This window comes from Macaca thibetana, chromosome 5 (assembly GCF_024542745.1).
Source record: "Macaca thibetana thibetana isolate TM-01 chromosome 5, ASM2454274v1, whole genome shotgun sequence".
NCBI lineage: Eukaryota > Metazoa > Chordata > Mammalia > Primates > Cercopithecidae > Macaca > Macaca thibetana.
In genome coordinates, this window is record NC_065582.1 from 146,921,117 (window position 1) to 146,939,369 (window position 18,253).

The 18,253-nt window shown below is 41.0% G+C and overlaps 2 protein-coding genes across 2 annotated transcripts in view; both read left to right on the forward strand.

Moving 5' to 3' along the window:
• Positions 1 to 18,253, forward strand: part of SMIM14 (small integral membrane protein 14) — a 720,432-nt gene that overhangs the window by 409,641 nt on the left and 292,538 nt on the right. The gene's annotated exons all lie outside the window — the stretch shown is intronic.
• Positions 1 to 18,253, forward strand: part of PDS5A (PDS5 cohesin associated factor A) — a 171,758-nt gene that overhangs the window by 136,734 nt on the left and 16,771 nt on the right. The window contains exons 27-31 of the mRNA XM_050790334.1: positions 3,759 to 3,891; positions 4,436 to 4,555; positions 7,617 to 7,679; positions 8,701 to 8,846; positions 12,065 to 12,173. Coding sequence (XP_050646291.1) covers positions 3,759 to 3,891; positions 4,436 to 4,555; positions 7,617 to 7,679; positions 8,701 to 8,846; positions 12,065 to 12,173 — 571 coding nt within the window. The remainder of the gene's footprint in view (positions 1 to 3,758; positions 3,892 to 4,435; positions 4,556 to 7,616; positions 7,680 to 8,700; positions 8,847 to 12,064; positions 12,174 to 18,253) is intronic.

The following is an 18,253-nucleotide window of genomic DNA, read 5'->3' on the forward strand; positions in this document are numbered from 1 at the left end:
GAATTAGGAAATCGTGTTGAGTAGGTTGCCCAGAAAATAGGCAGGACTTAAAGATGGAGTCGAGGAAAAATGTCATCCAGAAACTAAATGAACGCAAGGAACATAGGGAAGCTGATAGATAAGTTGACAAGGAGAGGATGGTAGAAGCAGCCAAATGGCACAAGCTTCCTTGGAGTAATTGTACATAAACATGAAAGAATAACTGGAATCAGCATTGGGGATGATAGAAGCTGAACCCACTCTCTGACCCTGAGTATGCATCATCTAATAGAATGAGCAGTTACAACTTTAGGGGAATGCAAGGCAAGCATTCTTGGAGTAGGGGTATGGTTTCAGTTATGGCAAAAAGGTGAAGTGAGCATTCATTGAAGTTTTTTTTTGGGGTGAAAGTATATTCCAGAGAGCTCAGTGAAAAGACATTGAGATGGAGAGGAATTAGCTCCTTTGGATAAGGCAAGAAGAAGCAGAGGATTATGGGAGTCTGTGTACTTCGTAGGATGGGTAAACATTAATGATTACATTTCTTGGGCAGTATTGAGGATGCAGAAGTGAGACACGGCGCCAGGGTTTTCATCATATTCTAATTTCACAAAATGCCATTTTAATGTCTATTTTATATTGTTTTATAATACGTTTTGTTTTGTATTGTTTTGTGTCCTGTTTTAAACGTAACATTATATTGAACAGCTTCCAAGTACTAAAATTTATTGAGTCAATTGGTTCATGTTAGGTAGCACATTAGTCTCAGCATGTTTGCATAAAATTAAGGTGGAATTGGCGTTCTTATCACAAAACAATCATATTTTTTTCCAGTTACTTCAAGGAATAAATTCCCTATTATGTTGATGTGCATTCAAGTATTTTATATATATACTAATGTTTAAAACCTTATTGCAAGATTTTTTTGTTACAACTTTTTTTTTTTTTTTTTTTTGGAGACTGAGTCTGGCTCTGTCGCCCAGGCTGGAGTGCAGTGGCCGGATCTCAGCTCACTGCAAGCTCCGCCTCCCGGGTTCGCGCCATTCTCCTGCCTCAGCCTCCGGAGTAGCTGGGACCACAGGCGCCCGCCACCTCGCCCGGCTAGTTTTTTGTATTTTTTAATAGAGACGGGGTTTCACCGTGTTAGCCAGGATGGTCTCGATCTCCTGACCTTGTGATCCGCCCGTCTCGGCCTCCCAAAGTGCTGGGATTACAGGCTTGAGCCACCGCGCCCGGCCTGTTACAACTTTTTAAAGAAACGCTGCATAGGAATGCTTCCTCACCTTATCCCCTAAAACTGAGAGTAATCCTAACCCTATACTTTTGTGAAAAGGGATCAAACAAATCTTCAAGTTAATAGAAACTCAACAGAATTCTGACCTAAGAGTTAAGGAAATGACTTCAGTGTTTACATAAATAAATAGAATCCTCAAACCTGTAGAACCTATGTGTTCAGTGTTGCCACCTTTGTCTAGTACATAGTTACTCAGATAATGTTTATTATATTTATTTTGTGTATTTTTGTTAAAAGTATAAAGGCAGACCTGGTTCTAATCCTAGCTCCATCTTTTTATCTCTGTGACCCTAAACAGGTAACGCCTCAAAAAAAATACTCAGACAGCCAAGCGTGGTAGCTTACGCCTGCAGTCCCAGCACTTTGTGAGGCCAAGGCGGGTAGATTGCTTGAGCCTAGGAGTTCAAGACAGTCTGGGCAACCTGGCGAAACCCCAGCTCTATAAAAATTAGCCAGACATAGTGGCGAACACCTATAGTCCCAGCTACTCAGGAAGCTGAGGTAGGAGGATAGTGTGAGCCCAGGACACCATGGCTGCTGGGGCTGTGATCACGCCACTGCACTCCAGCCTGAGAGGCAAGCAAGACCCAGTCTTAAAAGACAGACAAAAAAAAAATAGGTTCTATATATAATGGTGATGATTTTTCATATTCTTTATAGAGTTATGAGGATTATATGAAGATAAAGTGCTTAGCCTAATGCTTATTAGATAGTAAGCACTCATTAAATATTTGCTAATTTTTATTATATGTGTTGTTATTCATTATTCTGCTCCTTTCTTTGATCAGGATTCTAGCAGCTATCCAATATCTAACTAGCGTTGACAACTCTTTGCCAAAGTTAATAAATATTATTGAAACAATCAACTATCATTTAAGCCATTAAGCTAAAAAACTAATGCATGCTACAGTAGTCTCTTAAAACAGTTACGTGGAATGTAGGAAAAGAAACTTTTACAGAGTATCATCAAATAATTTCTCCCCTGTTGATGCAGTAATGTAGTAGTCATGTCACTGCCTGAAAATCCCGGGATCTTTATAAAAACAGGCCCCATTTCCAGATTTGTCTATTTAAGTTCTCCAAGCAATTCTGATGTTCAGCCTGATTTGGGGTTCACTTTCACTTGGAAATTCAAATGTTCCCTTCAGACACAATGTGTTAAATGAATATACAGTGACAAGTGTAGAATAGCAAAAGTGGTTTGAGATTGTGACTCCTTAATTGAGTGGCTGAGTACCACACACATCAGCCTCATAGCACATGCAGTTTAGATTTGTTTCTCAGCAGAACTGCATACCAATTGTAGAACTTCTGCATAGCTTATAAATAATAAAAATACCAAGACTGCTGTGTGTTGATTTGCTCATCATTGCTGGGTGTTAAGATACATCGGATTATCTAAACTTACCTATAGGGTGAATCTGTGTTTTCTTCTGAGAGAGTGTCACCTTTTTGTCCAGGCTGGAGTGCAGTGGTGTGATCATGGCTCACTGCAGCCACAAGTGATCCTCCCACTGCAGCCCTGCAAGTAGCTGGGACTACAGGCACCCACCACCATGCCCAGCTAATTTTTGTATTTTTTTGTAGAAATGGGGTCTCACGGGGTCGGTCTCGAATTTCTTGTTTTGTTTTTTTTCCATTTGAGACGGAGTCTCACTCTGTCACCCAGGCTGGAATGCAGTAGCGCAGTCTTGGCTCACTGCAAGCTCCGCCTCCCGGGTTCATGCCATTCTCCTACCTCAGCCTCCCAAGAAGCTGGGACTACAGGCGCCTGCCACCATGCCCAGCTAATTTTTGTATTTTTTTGTAGAAATGGGGTCTCACGGGGTCGGTCTCGAATTTCTTGTTTTGTTTTTTTTCCATTTGAGACGGAGTCTCACTCTGTCACCCAGGCTGGAATGCAGTAGCGCAGTCTTGGCTCACTGCAAGCTCCGCCTCCCGGGTTCATGCCATTCTCCTACCTCAGCCTCCCAAGAAGCTGGGACTACAGGCGCCTGCCACCACGCCCATCTAATTTTTGTATTTTGGGTAGAGACAGGGTTTCACTGTGTTAGCCAGGATGGTCTCGATTTCCTGACCTCGTGATCCGCCTTCCTTGGCCTCTCAAAGTGCCCGGATTACAGGCATGAACCACCATGCCCGGCCTCGAATTTCTGGTTTCAGACAATCTACCCACCGCAGCCTCCCAAAGTGCTGAGGTTGTAGGCATGAGCCACCATGTCCAGCTAGGGTGAATCTTTATATGCCTTATGAAACTGTCAGAATTTCTCATATTAAGCTATGTTTTCATTTTTTATATATTATTTTATGCTTTGATTTTCCATTTGAATAGAATATTATTAATAGGATAATAACATGTACTAGTCATTAAAGTTGATCATTTTACTTTATTTTATTCAGACAACAGAAATTCCTGTTAACATATTTATTGCTTTAAGCTAAAGCATCTGTCTATATCTAGTCTCTTTAATGTGTTTACATTTAGGTGCCTATGGTTCATGCTTGAAGTTTTAATGACAAAGAATGAAAACAATAGCCATGCCTTTATGAAGAAGATGGCAGAGAACATCAAGTTAACCAGAGATGCCCAGTCTCCAGATGAATCCAAGACAAATGAAGTAAGATGAGTCTTAGGCCAGTGGGTGTTAAGATGTAATAGAAAAATATATTGTCCCACTTTTTTTTTTTTTTTTGGGGGGGCCATACATAATAATTTAAGTTTTAGAATGTTTACAAAAGTAAATGAATAGTTTTTATTGCACTTCATTACAAGTGAATTTTATTTCAAGAATCTTTAGTGCTCTGAAAAGACATTATAACCTTAGATCTAGAGGATAAGAATAAAATGTACAACTATGCTATTTTACAAACTTACAGTAAGAGTTACAGACCAATGCTTGTTCTTTTTGTGTGCTTTCTTTGGGTTGGTTCATTCATTTGTTATTTTCCATGCATATTGGCATTCATGTTAAATTCATATAGAGGGATTTTTCTTTACCAGAAGGCTGCATAAACAATGCTGAACAGAAATATGGAATGTTCAAGGAATAAATAACAACCACAGTATCCTTCTTCTAACTCTAATGTATACATTTAGTGGAATTGGTAATTGTGATTATTTTGCAATACTAAAAGTTATATATGATTCGTTTTCTTCCCTAGAAACTGTATACAGTATGTGATGTGGCTCTCTGTGTTATAAATAGTAAAAGTGCTTTGTGCAATGCAGATTCACCAAAGGACCCAGTCCTCCCAATGAAATTTTTTACACAACCTGAAAAGGTAATTTTCTTCCTCTCATTTTTCCTACCACACTAAACTGATTTAAATTTCAGTTACCATCAACCATTGTGGCAAATACTGAATTGTCTTGACTACAGAGTAAAAAAAGAAAATCAGAGTTTATCAAAGAATGGGAGATTGTCTTACACAGCCCTGAACATTATTCTGCCTTGAACAGAAGACTACAAATATTGTTGATCTTATGTTTATTCTAGGAATTTCTAGCATTAGAGTTTTCAGATTTTTAAAATAATTTTAATCTCATTTTATTGAAACGTGGTATTTTTGCAGACAAAAATTTTTAATATTTGGCACACTGTAAGGAGGGACAAGTTCCCTCCTCTAAGCCTCAATTTCTTCATCTTTATAATGCAGATGTTAATAATACATATGGACAATTACTAATATCTAGGTTTATATGAAGAGTTCATCACATAAAACCATTCAATAAATGGTGTTATTAATTAATATACAGTGTATCTATTCTGCTTTCAGCAAGTTGTTTCCCATGTAAGTAAAATTTTCAGGTAACCCAGGTTCTGTTAAGTATTTCCAGCTAATTTGGATTTTTTAAAGCTTTTATTTATTTCCTGCTTTTAGGTAGTATTTTAAACTTGTTTAACTTTCTCCTGTAAATGTATATATATATGCCTCAGTAATGACCCCTTTAGAGCAGTGATTCCCAACCTTTTTGACACCTGGGACCAGTTTCGTGGAAGACAATTTTTCACAGAGAAATTGAGGTGGGGAGATGGTTTCAGGATGAAACTGTTTTACCTCAGGTCATCAGGCATTAGTTAGATTCTCAAAAGGAGCACACAACCTAGCTCCCTCGCATGCATAGTTCACAGTAGGGTTTGTGCTTCTGTAAGAATCTCATGCTGCCATTGATCCGACAGGAGGCAGAGCTCAGGTGGTAATGCTTGCTGGCCAGCCACTTACTGCCTGCTGTGCATCCCAGTTCCTAACAGGCCGCAGACCCATGACCTATAACCCATACTGGTCTGCGGCTCGTGGGTTGGAGACCCCTAGCTTAGAGAATTCTCCAAATGCACATTCCAAGAAATAAACGGAGCTTCCTACTTTGAATGCCGTACTTTACTAAAAGTTTGCTAAAATGTAATGATTTTTATTATTTAGTATTAAACACTTAACTGTGCCTTGCTTTTGATAGAAATAATGAGAATTGCAAAAGTATGCTCTCTAATTGAATCCACTGATCTGTATAAAATTTGTTTTTGTTTTTGTTTTTGTTTTTGTTTTGTTTTGTTTTGTTTGTCTCTGTCACTCAGGCTGGAGTGCAATGGCTTGATTTTGGCCCACTGCAGCCTCCAACTCCCTGGCTCAAACAGTCCTCCTACCTCAGCCTCTCAAGTAGCTGTGACTGCAGGCATGTGTCACCACACCTGGCTAATTTTTTAACTTTTTTGTAGAGAGGTAGTTTCATCATGTTGGCCAGGCCTCAAACTCCTGGGCTCAAGTGATCAACCCACCTCCAGCATCCCAAAGTGCTGGGATTACAGGCATGAGCCACCATGCCCAGCCTGTAAAATGCTCTTAAGTGAGCTGTTGAATTAAGATTAATCCTGTTGTTGACCCAGGACCATCATGAATAGAATAATACCTGAATAGAATCTTCGTAACAGTGGTGATACCATCATCAAGAATTAAATTCCTGCATGTCACTACACCTGTCTGGCCTCGTAAATAACAATTTTTGTGGTTTTTTTTCTTTTGATATTTTCTGTGTTGTAGTGTTTTAGTCTTCTTAATAGTAACTTAGGTTTTTCTGTTTTCAGTATGCAGCATTCCTTATTTTTCTAACATGTTGCTTTCAATGTGTTATAAATTCATAAACACTAGAAAACTAGGTTTGTGAAGTTAGTGAACCTAGTGAAGCTATAGTATATCTTTATGAATGAAGTGAATGAACTTTGGTACACAGGTTTCTTGATGTTTATTTTAGCTACATAGAAGACTGTGCAAAAGAAATGATATGGCTTTGCCTAGCACACATGACAAAACTGTGATTTCACACTTTGTTCTTTCCTACTTCTGTGAAGGTAAATTTAATACAATTAAAAAATATTTTTTAATGGGATTACTTAAAACTTACTTATATTTCCTGAGTTTAGTAGCTGGTTTTGCTTCACTGACACAACGTTGTGGTTTATTTGTTTGCCATTTTCAGATATTAAGCAGGAAGAGGCATCAAGAGATCAAGTTTGAACTCCTAATTTGTATATAGATACAGCTCTCAAAGTGCTATCATTTTCCACATTTCGTTTAAATCGTTTATTTACTTGTTAATATCACAGCTGTCAACATAATTCACTTAATTGTATTTTGACAGTTGGTCTACTTATGGTTCTGAGAAACAGTTTTATGTGTTTTTTGTTGTTGTTTTTGTTTGTTTGTTTTTGTTTTGAGATGGAATTTCACTCTTGTCACCCAGGATGGAGTGCAATGGCACGATCTTGGCTCACCACAACCTCTGCCTCCCAGGTTCAAGTGATTCTCCTGCCTCAGCCTCCTGAGTAGCTGGGATTACAGGCGCATGCCACTCGGCCCGGCTAATTTTGTTTTTGTAGAGACGGGGTTTCACTGTTGGCCAGGCCAGGCATGTCTCAAACTCCTGACCTCAGATGATCTGCCCACTTTGGCCTCCCAAAGTGATGGGATGAGGCTCACAGGCGTGAGTCACCACACCCACCCCGAGTTTATGATGTGGTGGAATTCAATGAATAAATTTAACGAGTAAACTGCATTGAACCATATGAAAACATGGGTGTGCTTTATTTATGGTGTGATTTAGGAAATTTATCTTTGACATTTGCCTAAGTGTGTGTGCCATCAGTTTAATTTAAAGCTAGACTTATGGTATGGCTTGTTAAATGTTTCGTTTGTTTGACGAACTGGTATATGTGTTAGCACAAGTGTATTTATTATTGCAAGGCACAATACCTAAAAAACCTTATTGGGATAATCAAAATACTCATGTTCCCTTTGATTGATGTTTCTTTTTTCTTTTTCTTTTTTCTTTTTCTTTTTTTATTAATAGGACTTCTGTAATGATAAGAGTTATATTTCAGAAGAGACAAGAGTACTTCTGTTAACAGGAAAGGTATTATGTACTTAATAATTTTGAGATCTTTGTTTCATGTGTATATTGCTTCTGCTATTCCTAGAAATACCTTTAAATGACCACTAGGTTATATAGTTCCTGATTCTTAGGGATCACATTATGGATTTAAAGCATCTAAAGCAGCCATGCTTTTAGACTTTTTCTGCCAGCAACCACTCTTCTGAATTGCCACTGTGTGTTCTCATCAGTAATGTTAAGCACAGTTTATTTACAATTCACAAAGAAGGCTTTCCTGGGAAATGCTATAACCAACTTAGGTATATAAGATAAAAGAAATAATTTTATACTACTAATGAATTAGATAATTCATGTTCTATATAAGTAATACGGTGACACCTAGAACAGCAAAAGGAAATTTAGTTTTTTGTAAACAATTCCTAAAGTATTACTCTATATATATATCTCCAATAGTTTGTTTATAGGAGTGTTTATTATGTATTTTGCTGTATTTTAGGGGAACTTTGTATTTTGATTGAATAATAAAGGATAAATCAATATTACCTAGTTATTATTAAGTAGAGATACGCTCATGACTTTTGATTGTATTAAGGCAGCCAAACACAATTTTACAGAATGAACTTTTTTTCTTTTTCTTGAGACAGTCTCATTTTGTCGCCCAGGCTAGAGTACAGTGGTGTAATCTCAGCTCACTGCAACCTCCACCTCCTGGGTTCAGGCAATTCTTGTGCCTCAGTCTCCCAAGTAGCTGGGGCTACAAGCTTATACCACCACACCTGACTAATTTTTATGTTTTTGGTAGAGGTTGGGTTTCACTGTGTTGGCCAGACTGGTCTTGAACTCCTGGCCTCAAGTGATCCACCTCCCAAAGTCCTGGGATTTATAGTCAGGAGCCACTGTGCCTGGCCCAGAATGAACATTTCTGATAAATTTAACTAATTAGCATTTAACAATATCTCTTACTTTTGTCTAAATTTACATGTATACATGGTAAGATATAAACGTGTGTGTTTTGTGGGGGGTTTTTTCTTTTTGTTTTTAGCCAAAGCCTGCTGGAGTACTAGGTGCGGTAAATAAGCCTTTATCAGCAACGGGAAGGAAACCCTATGTTAGAAGCACTGGCACTGAGACTGGAAGCAATATTAATGTAAATTCAGAGCTGAACCCTTCAACCGGAAATCGATCAAGGCAACTTTTCTCTCCAATTATTTTGTTACTAGCACTCACTACTTGGTTTATCTTTTATTCCTAAAGCACTGTCTCATAAAATAGTCTTCTGTCGTTAGAGGTGTTCTGATACAAAATAATATTGATGGATTTTAGTATTTTCTTTTTCTTTTTTCTTTTTTTTTTTTTTTTTTTTTTTTTTTGATACGAAGTCTCGCTCTTGTCCCCAGGCTGGAGTGCAATGGTGCAATCTCGGCTCACTGCAACCTCCACTTCCCGGATTCAAGCGATTCTCCTGCCTCAGCCTCCCAAGTAGCTGGGATTACAGGTGCCTGCCACCACGCTGGGCTAATTTTTGTATTTTTAGTAGAGACAGGGTTTCGCCATGTTGGCCAGGCTGGTCTCGAACTCCTGACCTGAGGTGATCCACCCCCTTGGCCTCCTTGGCCTCCCAAAGTGCTGGGATTACAGGCATGAGCCACCACACCCAGCCAGTATTTTATTTTTTTCTCAATTTTATGTAATTATTTTTTTTTTAAGAGACAGGGTCTCACTTTGTTGCTTAGGCTAGAGGGTAGTGGCAGGATCATAGCTCACCATAGCCTCAGACTCCTGGGCTCTAGGAATCTTCTCGCTTCAGCATCCCAAGTAGCAGGGACTACAGGCATGCACCACCAACCCCCAGGCAATTTTCTTTTGTACTTTTCGTAAAGATGGGGTTTCGTCATCTTCCCCAAGTCGGGCTCAATCTCCTGGGCTCAAGTGATCCACCCACTTCAGCCTCCCAAAGTACTGGGATTACAGGTGCAAACCACCGCACCCAGGCACATTTTAGTATTTTCAATGAGGAAATGAAGAGTGTACTGCACACTTTGAAACTATTAATATATAGCATTCTAAGTGTGTAGAAAAGTTAACAGAAAATAATATAAGAATTAATACAACCAATTTATATCAAAATGCTTTTTTTAATATTTTTGAGACAGAGGGTCTCTGTCCGTCACTCAGGCTGGAGTGCAGTGATGGGATGTCAGCTCACAGCAACCTTCACCTCCCGGTTTCAAGTGATTCTCGTGCCTCAGCTTCCTGAGCTTATAGGCACACACCACCACTCCCAGCTAATCTCTGTATTTTTAGTAGAGACGGGGTCTCACCATGATTGCCAGGCTAGTCTCTGCCCGCCTTGGACTCCCAAAGTGCTGGGATTACAGTCATGAACCATCACGCCTGGCCCAAAATGTTTATTTTTTATACATAAGAAAATTCAACGCTTAGGAAAACTATGAAAACATAACTTTTAAATAAAATGAAATGCTTTTTAATTTTTAACTCAAATTAGTATAGGAGAGCTGGGTATAGTGCATTACGGCTGTGATCCCAGAACTTTAGTAGGCCAACGCAGGATTATCACTTGAGGCCAGAAGTTCAAGGCTAAAGTGAGCTATGATGCCACTGCTACCCTCCAGCCTGGGTGACAAAGCAAGACCCTGGCTCTTTAAAAAAAGAAAAGGCCATGTGTGATGGCTCACACCTGTAATCCCAGCACTTTGGGAGGCGGAGGAAGGATAATCACTGGAGCCCAGGAGTTCGAAACCAGCCTGGGCAACATGGGGACATACACTTGTAGTCCCAGCTACTTGGGAGCTCAGGAGACAGAGGCAGGAAGATCACTTGAGCCGAGGAGTTCTAGGCTATATCAGGTATGATTACACAATTTCATTCCAGCCTGAGTAAGACCCTGTTTCTTTTAAAAGTATAGGATAAGTTTACATTGTTCTAACATTTTCCACTTATAAAAATATTCCATGTTTGTTTTAACATACTAAGTATTCAGTGTATTAGCTACTACATAAGAATTTCTACCTGCAATTTTTTTCATAAACATAATTATTTTGATACATAATAATTGTGCATATTTATGGGGTGTTTGTGATATTTTGGTATATGCATACCATGTATAGTGATCAAATAGGGTAATTAGGATATCTGTCATATCAAACCTTTTTTTTTTTTTTTTTTTTGAGAGGGAGTCTCACTCTGTCACCCAGGCTGGGGTGCAGTGGCCGGATCTCAGCTCACTGCAAGCTCCGCCTCCCCGGGTTCACGCCATTCTCCTGCCTCAGCCTCCCGAGTAGCTGGGACTACAGGCGCCCGCCACCTCGCCCGGCTAGTTTTTTGTATTTTTTAGTAGAGACAGGGTTTCACCGGGTTAGCCAGGATAGTCTCGATCTCCTGACCTTGTGATCCGCCCGTCTCGGCCTCCCAAAGTGCTGGGATTACAGGCTTGAGCCACCGCGCCCGGCTGTCACGTCAAACCTTTATCATTTCTGACTCTACTCGTAGGAACGTTTAATATTGTGGTTTTTATAGATATTGTTCTTACACATGAAATCTTAAGAATAAACTCAACCAGTGATGTTTTAAACCACTTTTCGCAAAAATGAAGCCCAAGATATAAAATCAATTAATGTGGTTTAAAGAATAGTGGGGCCTCAATTACCTACCAAATAGCCTCTTCTGACAGCCCCCTTTTTTGTAGAACACTATGGAAATGACAACTATACTATGGTCTGTGGTTTTATTTTTGTTTTAGGATTTTCTATTCCCAAAAGATAAAGTTTACAATAGTTGTATTATTTTGTCTCTTGACAATTAACCCTTTTATCAGGTAGTCTTAGGCAGTCATTTCTGTCTTAATGTTATTAAGACAAAATGGAAATAGATACCACTTTATCAAAGCTAAATGGAAAATTTTTTTTTTTTTTTTTTTTTTTTTTTTGAGATGGAGTCTTGCTCTGTCACCCAGGCTGGCGTGCAGTGGCTGGATCTCAGCTCACCGCAAGCTCCGCCTCCCGGGTTTACGCCATTCTCCTGCCTCAGCCTCCCAAGTAGCTGGGACTACAGGCGCTCGCCACCTCTCCCGGCTAGTTTTTTGTATTTTTTTTAGTAGAGACGGGGTTTCACCGCCTTAGCCAGGATGGTCTCAATCTCCTGACCTCGTGATCCGCCCGTCTCAGCCTCCCAAAGTGCTGGGATTACAGGCTTGAGCCACCGCGCCCGGCCGGAAAATGGTATTTTTAAAGCAATAGTCTATAACTACAGAATATCCGAGTCTTGCTATTGTTGCTTCATTTGTCCAAATTTCGAAACCATCCTAAGCCTTTTTTTATTGGTTTAGGTGAGAGAGTGAACTTTCTCTTCATGGAAATATGAAGTCTTGGTTTATTTGTCTTAAACAGGGAACAGAGTTCAGAGGCAGCAGAAACTGGAGTTAGTGAAAATGAAGAGAACCCTGTGAGGATTATTTCAGTCACACCTGTAAAGAATATTGACCCAGTAAAGAATAAGGTAAAGTTAATTTTTTTTTTTTTTTTTTTTTTTTTTTTTTTGAGACAGAGTCTTGCTCTGTCACCCAGGCTGGAGTGCAGTGGCCGGATCTCAGCTCACTGCAAGCTCCGCCTCCCGGGTTTACGCCATTCTCCTGCCTCAGCCTCCCGAGTAGCTGGGACTACAGGCACCCGCCACCTCGCCCGGCTAGGTTTTTGTATTTTTTTAGCAGAGACGAGGTTTCACTATGTTAGCCAGGATGGTCTCGATCTCCTGACCTCGTGATCCGCCCATCTCGGCCTCCCAAAGTGCTGGGATTACAGGCTTGAGCCACCGCGCCCGGCCAGTTTTAAAATTTAACAAGTGGATTTTTTCCATGGAGATTATGATAGTTTTTCCATAGGGGTAAGAAATCTATAGCCAACATGTTAATCCACATGCTACATTTTAAACTTGTGTGTATTACCACCCCTGGCTATACTTTGTTACACTTTCCAAAAATGATTCGGCTTACCTCCATCCACTTTATTTTATAAGAATTTATGTGGTCTGGCTGGGCACAGTGACTTACACCTGTAATCTCAACACTTTGGGAGGCCAAGGAAGACAAATCACCTGAGGTCGGGAGTTCAAGACCAGCCTGGCCAACATGGTGAAACCTCATCTCTACTAAAAAAAAAAAAAAAAAAAAAATTACCAGGACGTGGTGGTTGGCAGCGAAATCCCAGCTACTCGGGAGGCTGAGGCAGGAAAATCTCTTGAGCCCAGGAGGCAAAGATTGCAGTGAGCCAAAGTAACGCCATTGCACTCCAGCCTGGGTGACAGAGAGAGACTCTGCCTCCAAAAAAAAAAATTTATGTGGTCACCCATAATGGTATCCTTTTCCTATACTACCCATTTCAACTCTTTTAAAGAATAGGAATTGAGGCCCGGCACGTTGGCTCACGCCTATAATCCCAGCACTTTGGAAGGCTGAGGTGGGTGGATCACGAGGTCAGTAGTTTAAGACCAACCTGGCCAACATGGCGAAACCCGGTCTCTATAAAAGTAAAAAAATTAACCGGGCATAGTGGCAGGCACCTGTAATCCCAGCTACTCAGGAGGCTGAGGCAGGAGACTTGCTTGAACCCAGGAGGCAAGACTCTGTCTCAAAAAAAAAAATAGGAATTGAGAGTTTTTGAAATCTTTCAAAAGTTTATTGATTCCTACCAGTGATCAGCCCTTTACTTTGTTTCTACTGTGTTTTTAAAAGTTCATTTTGGCCTGGTGCGGTAGCTTACACCTGTAATCCTAGCACTTTGGGAGGCAGAGGTGGGTGGATCACTTGAGGTCAGGAGTTCAAGACCAGCCTGGCCAACATGGTGAAACCCCGTCTGTACTAAAAATACAAATATTAGCTGGGTGTGGTGGCGCACTCCTGTAATCCCAGCTACTTGGGAGGCTGAGACAGGAGAATCACTCGAACCCTCAAGGTGGAGGTTGCAGTGAGCCAACATCATGCCATTGCACTCCAGCCTGGGCGACAAGAGTGAGACTTGGTGAATCACTTGAAGTGAAACCCTGTCTCTGCTAAAAGTACAAAAAATTACTTGTCTGCCGTCCAAGCTACTTGGGAGGCTAAGGCACTAGAATCACTTGAACCCGGGAGGCAGAGGTTGCAGTGAACCGAGATTGCACCACTCACTGCTCTCCAGCCTGGGCAACAGGGTGAGACCCTGTCTCAAAAAAAAAAAAAAAAAAAGACCAGGCGCAGTGGCTCACACCTGTAATCCCAACATGTTGGGAGGCCAAGGCAGGTAGATCGCCTGAGGTCAGTAGTTCCAGACCAGCCTGACCAACATGGTGAAACCTCATCTCTACTAAAAATACAAAAGTTAGCTGGGTATGGTGGTATGCACCTTTAATCCCATCTACTCTGGAGGCCAAGGCAGGAGAATTGCTTGAACCTCGAAGGTGGAGGTTGCAGTGAGCTGAGATCATGCCACTCCAGGATGGTCTTGAATGCCTGACCTCAGGTGATCTGCCCGCCTCAGCCTCCCAAAGTGCTGAGATTACAGGCGTGAGCCGTGCTTGACTTTTTTGTTGATCTTTAAACTATACCACCCAGTTTTGTTTTGTTTTGAAACTGGATCTCACATGCCCAACCCAATTTCTTAATTTTTTGACAGGAGAGAAAGGAGTCGTGCATAATTGATAGGAGCATCACACAGATCTGACTTTTGCCTCTTTTTTCTGCTACTCACTGGCTGTGTGTTGGCTAGAGCAGGTTGCTTGATTTCTCTGGTCTTCTATTCAGTTGTTTTTGTTTTGTTTTGTTTTGTTTTGTTTGTTTTTTGAGACGGAGTCTCACTCTGTCACCCAGGCTGGAGGTGCAGTGGCACAATCTCGGCTCACTGCAACCTCCACTTCCCAGGTTCAAGCAATTCTCCTGCCTCAGCCTCCTGAGTAGCTGGGATTACATGTGCGCACCACCATTCCCAGCTAATTTTTTTTTTTTTTTTTTTTTGAGACAGAGTCTCGCTCTGTCACCCGGGCTGGAGTGCAGTGGCCAGATCTCAGCTCACTGCAAGCTCCGCCTCCCGGGTTTACGCCATTCTCCTGCCTCAGCCTCCCGAATAGCTGGGACTACAGGCGCCCGCCACCTCGCCCGGCTAGTTTTTTGTATTTTTTTTAGTAGAGACGGGGTTTCACCGTGTTAGCCAGGATGGTCTCGATCTCCTGACCTCGTGATCCGCCCGCCTCGGCCTCCCAGAGTGCTGGGATTACAGGCTTGAGCCACCGCGCCCGGCCTCCCAGCTAATTTTTGTGTTTTTAGTAGAGACGGGGTTTCACTGTGTTGGCCAGGCTGGTCTCGAACTCCTGACCTCGTGATTCACCCACCTCGGCCTCCCAAAGTGCTGGGATTACAGGCATGAGCCACCGCGTCTGACTCAACTGTTATGAAATTGGTAATTTATCTCAGTAAGAATGGCTTGAAAATACTATTAAGTATCCCCCCTCCCCCGCCACCCAGGATCATATTCTTGAAGTGCTTATCTTTTTATTGCTCGCCATATACTTACGGTGGTCATCAAATATTTTAGGTATTACCCTTGCATACATGAAATATACTAGGATTATGCAGTTACACCACAGTAGCTTAACTTTTCCTATCCAAACTCTCATTTTCTGAACTCAGCTACATGAGGATACTTTCTGAGATGGAGTCTTGCTCTGTCGCCCAGGCTAAAGTACAGTGGCACAATCTCAGCTCACTGCAACCTCCACCTCCTGGGTTCAAACGATTCTCCTGCCTCAGCCTCCCAAGTAGCTGGATTACAGGCATCTGCCACCGTGCCCGACTGATTTTTGTGTTGTTAGTAGAGATGTTGTTTCACCATCTTGACCAGTCTGGTCTTGAACTCCTGACCTCATGATCCACCCACCTCGGCCTCCCAAAGTGCTGGGATTACCATGCCCACCCAAGGTTACATTTTTAGATCAATCTCTTGCTATCTAAACTCTTTTTGCTTGGGGTTTGAAACACAGCATGTCAATGGATTCAGGTAACAAGTTACCTCTTACTATCAAAATTCTTAGAATCCAGATACCAATAGATTAGAATATTGTGGGATCCTTTTGTAAAATTAAGCAGTCTTGACTTAAACAAACTTACATACAAAAATGCATATTGCCATAGACATTGAGTTACATCATATACTTACAATACTTACTAAAGGGTGGTACATTTGCAAAGGCCTAAGTGTTTATCTAGTACAACCAGCAATCTGTTACCTTTATGGCCTTTTCCTAAAAGTCTATGTAATTTTGAAATTGGAAATTTAAATTCTAATTTCTATTATATCCAAACCTTCCTTTCAGCTTGATCTGTAATATTGCTCCAAACCCTTATTTCAACTTTCTTTTCTTTTTTTTTTTTTTTTTTTTTTTTTTTCCGAGACAGAGTCTCACTTTGTTGTCCAGGCTAGAGTGCAATGGCATGATCTCAGCTCACTGTGGCCTCCACCTCCCAGGTTCAAGCGATTCACTTGCCTCAGACTCGCGAGTAGCTGGGATTACAGGCACCTGCCACCACACCCAGCTAATTTTTGTATTTTTAGTAGAGACGAGGTTTCACTATGTTGGCCAGGCTGGTCTCAAACTCCTGACCTCAGGTGATCTGCCTCCCTCAGCCTCCCAAAGTGCTGGGATTACAGGCATGAGCCACTGCACCCGGCCCTCTTTTTTTCTTTTTCAACAGTTTAATCTTATTTTCACATTTGTATACACATACACTTTCCCTTTTTTTCTACTATGATGTCACAGTAAATATTGTTTATAAACTTATTGTGTGTAAAATAATAAAATATACACACAAGCAGCCGGGTGCGGTGACTTACGCCTGTAATCCCAGCACTTTGGGAGGCTGAAGCAGGCAGATCACGAGGTCAGGAGTTCGAGACCAGCCTGCCCAATATGGTGAAACCCAGTCTCTACTAAAAATACAAAAAATTAGCTGGGCATGGTGGCATGCTCCTGTAATCCCAGGTACTCATAAGGCTGAGGCAGGAGAATTGCTTGAACCTGGGAGGCGGAGGTTGCAGTGAGCCAAGATTGTGCCACCGCACTCCAGCCTGGATGACAAGAGCGAAACTCCGTCACCAAAAAAAAAAGACACACACACACACACACACATACAGAAGCACACTTACTGGTGCTTTTATTTCTGTGGGCTGAATATCTCAGAGTAGTATTAGTGGGTCAAAGGATAAATGCATTAGAGCTTTTAGATATTTCCATATTGGTTTCGTGAGAGATTGGAACACTTGACATTTCTAGCAGCAGGGTATGAGAGTACTTTCTTCTCTGTATACCAACAACAACATGTTTCATGATTCATTTGAATTTTTTTCTGTCTCCACTTACCAGATCTAATGCCCTGCTACTTTAATTTGCATTTCTCTGACTGCCAGTATGTTTATTGACCATTTGATATGCTGTTCTGTAAATTGCCTGTTCATATTTTGCCCATTTTAAACTTGTTATCCTTGTCTCATCTAACTCAGCTTCTTTACCCTGTTAGCACACAGGTGTGTGCTTTAGTATTTACCTTTTTAAAAATCAGTTACCTACCGTACTAACCTATATGAAGAACCATACCTGTTTTGTTCCTCAATCTATGCCCAAGAACCCCCACACCTATTAAACTTTCAGTTGAACAAGTGGTTCCTACTCCAGGTTAAAACCTTGATCGTGTTTAGACCAATACTTGGTCGTGTTGTTGATCTGTTCCGTTATGTCCAGCAGTCGCCATCATTCCCGAAGATGACTTTGCATATTTCTTCTCTGATCCGTTATGTATTGTTTTCACAGTTCAATTCCTGCAAGCCGTCTTACTCTTGTCCTTTCATGGATTATCTGTTCACCAAAGTGAGGCTTAACATTAAAGGAGACTCCAGGCTGGGCACGGTAGCTCACGCCTGTAATCCCAACACTCTGCGAGGCTGAGGCAGGTGAATTGCTTGAGTCCAGGGGTTTGAGAACAGCCTGGGCAACTGGGTGAAACCCCATCTCTACTAAAAATAGAAAAATTCGCTGAGCATGGTGGTATCTGCCTGTAGTCCCAGCTGCTAGGAACGCTGAGGTGGGAGAATGACTTTAGCTGCAATGAGCTGAGATTGCGCCACTGCACTCCAGCCTGGGCAACCAGAGCGAGGTCCTATCTCAAAAAAAAAAAAGGAAACTCTAAAGTAAAACACTGATTTGTGGGTTTTCTCACTTAAATTGTTACTCCTGGGAATTTTCTTTGAACTAAATTTTCTTGAAACATGGAAGATTTGTCATTTATTTTCCCTTGTCTTTCTGGGAATATTTTCTGGGGAAAATGAAAATTAGTTAATTAAAAAGATTTAATCTAATTTTTTCAATGATTGTATTACTCTCTTTCTCTTTAATCAATTAGAATTATGTCAGTTAAAATAATAATTTCTGTGTTTTGTTTTGTTTTGTTTTGTTTTTGAGACAGTCTTTCTCTGTCACTCAGGCTGGAGGGCAGTGGCATGATCTCAGCTCATTGCAACTGGGATGAGATGAAAAGTTAAAGAACTTCACGTTACAGAACT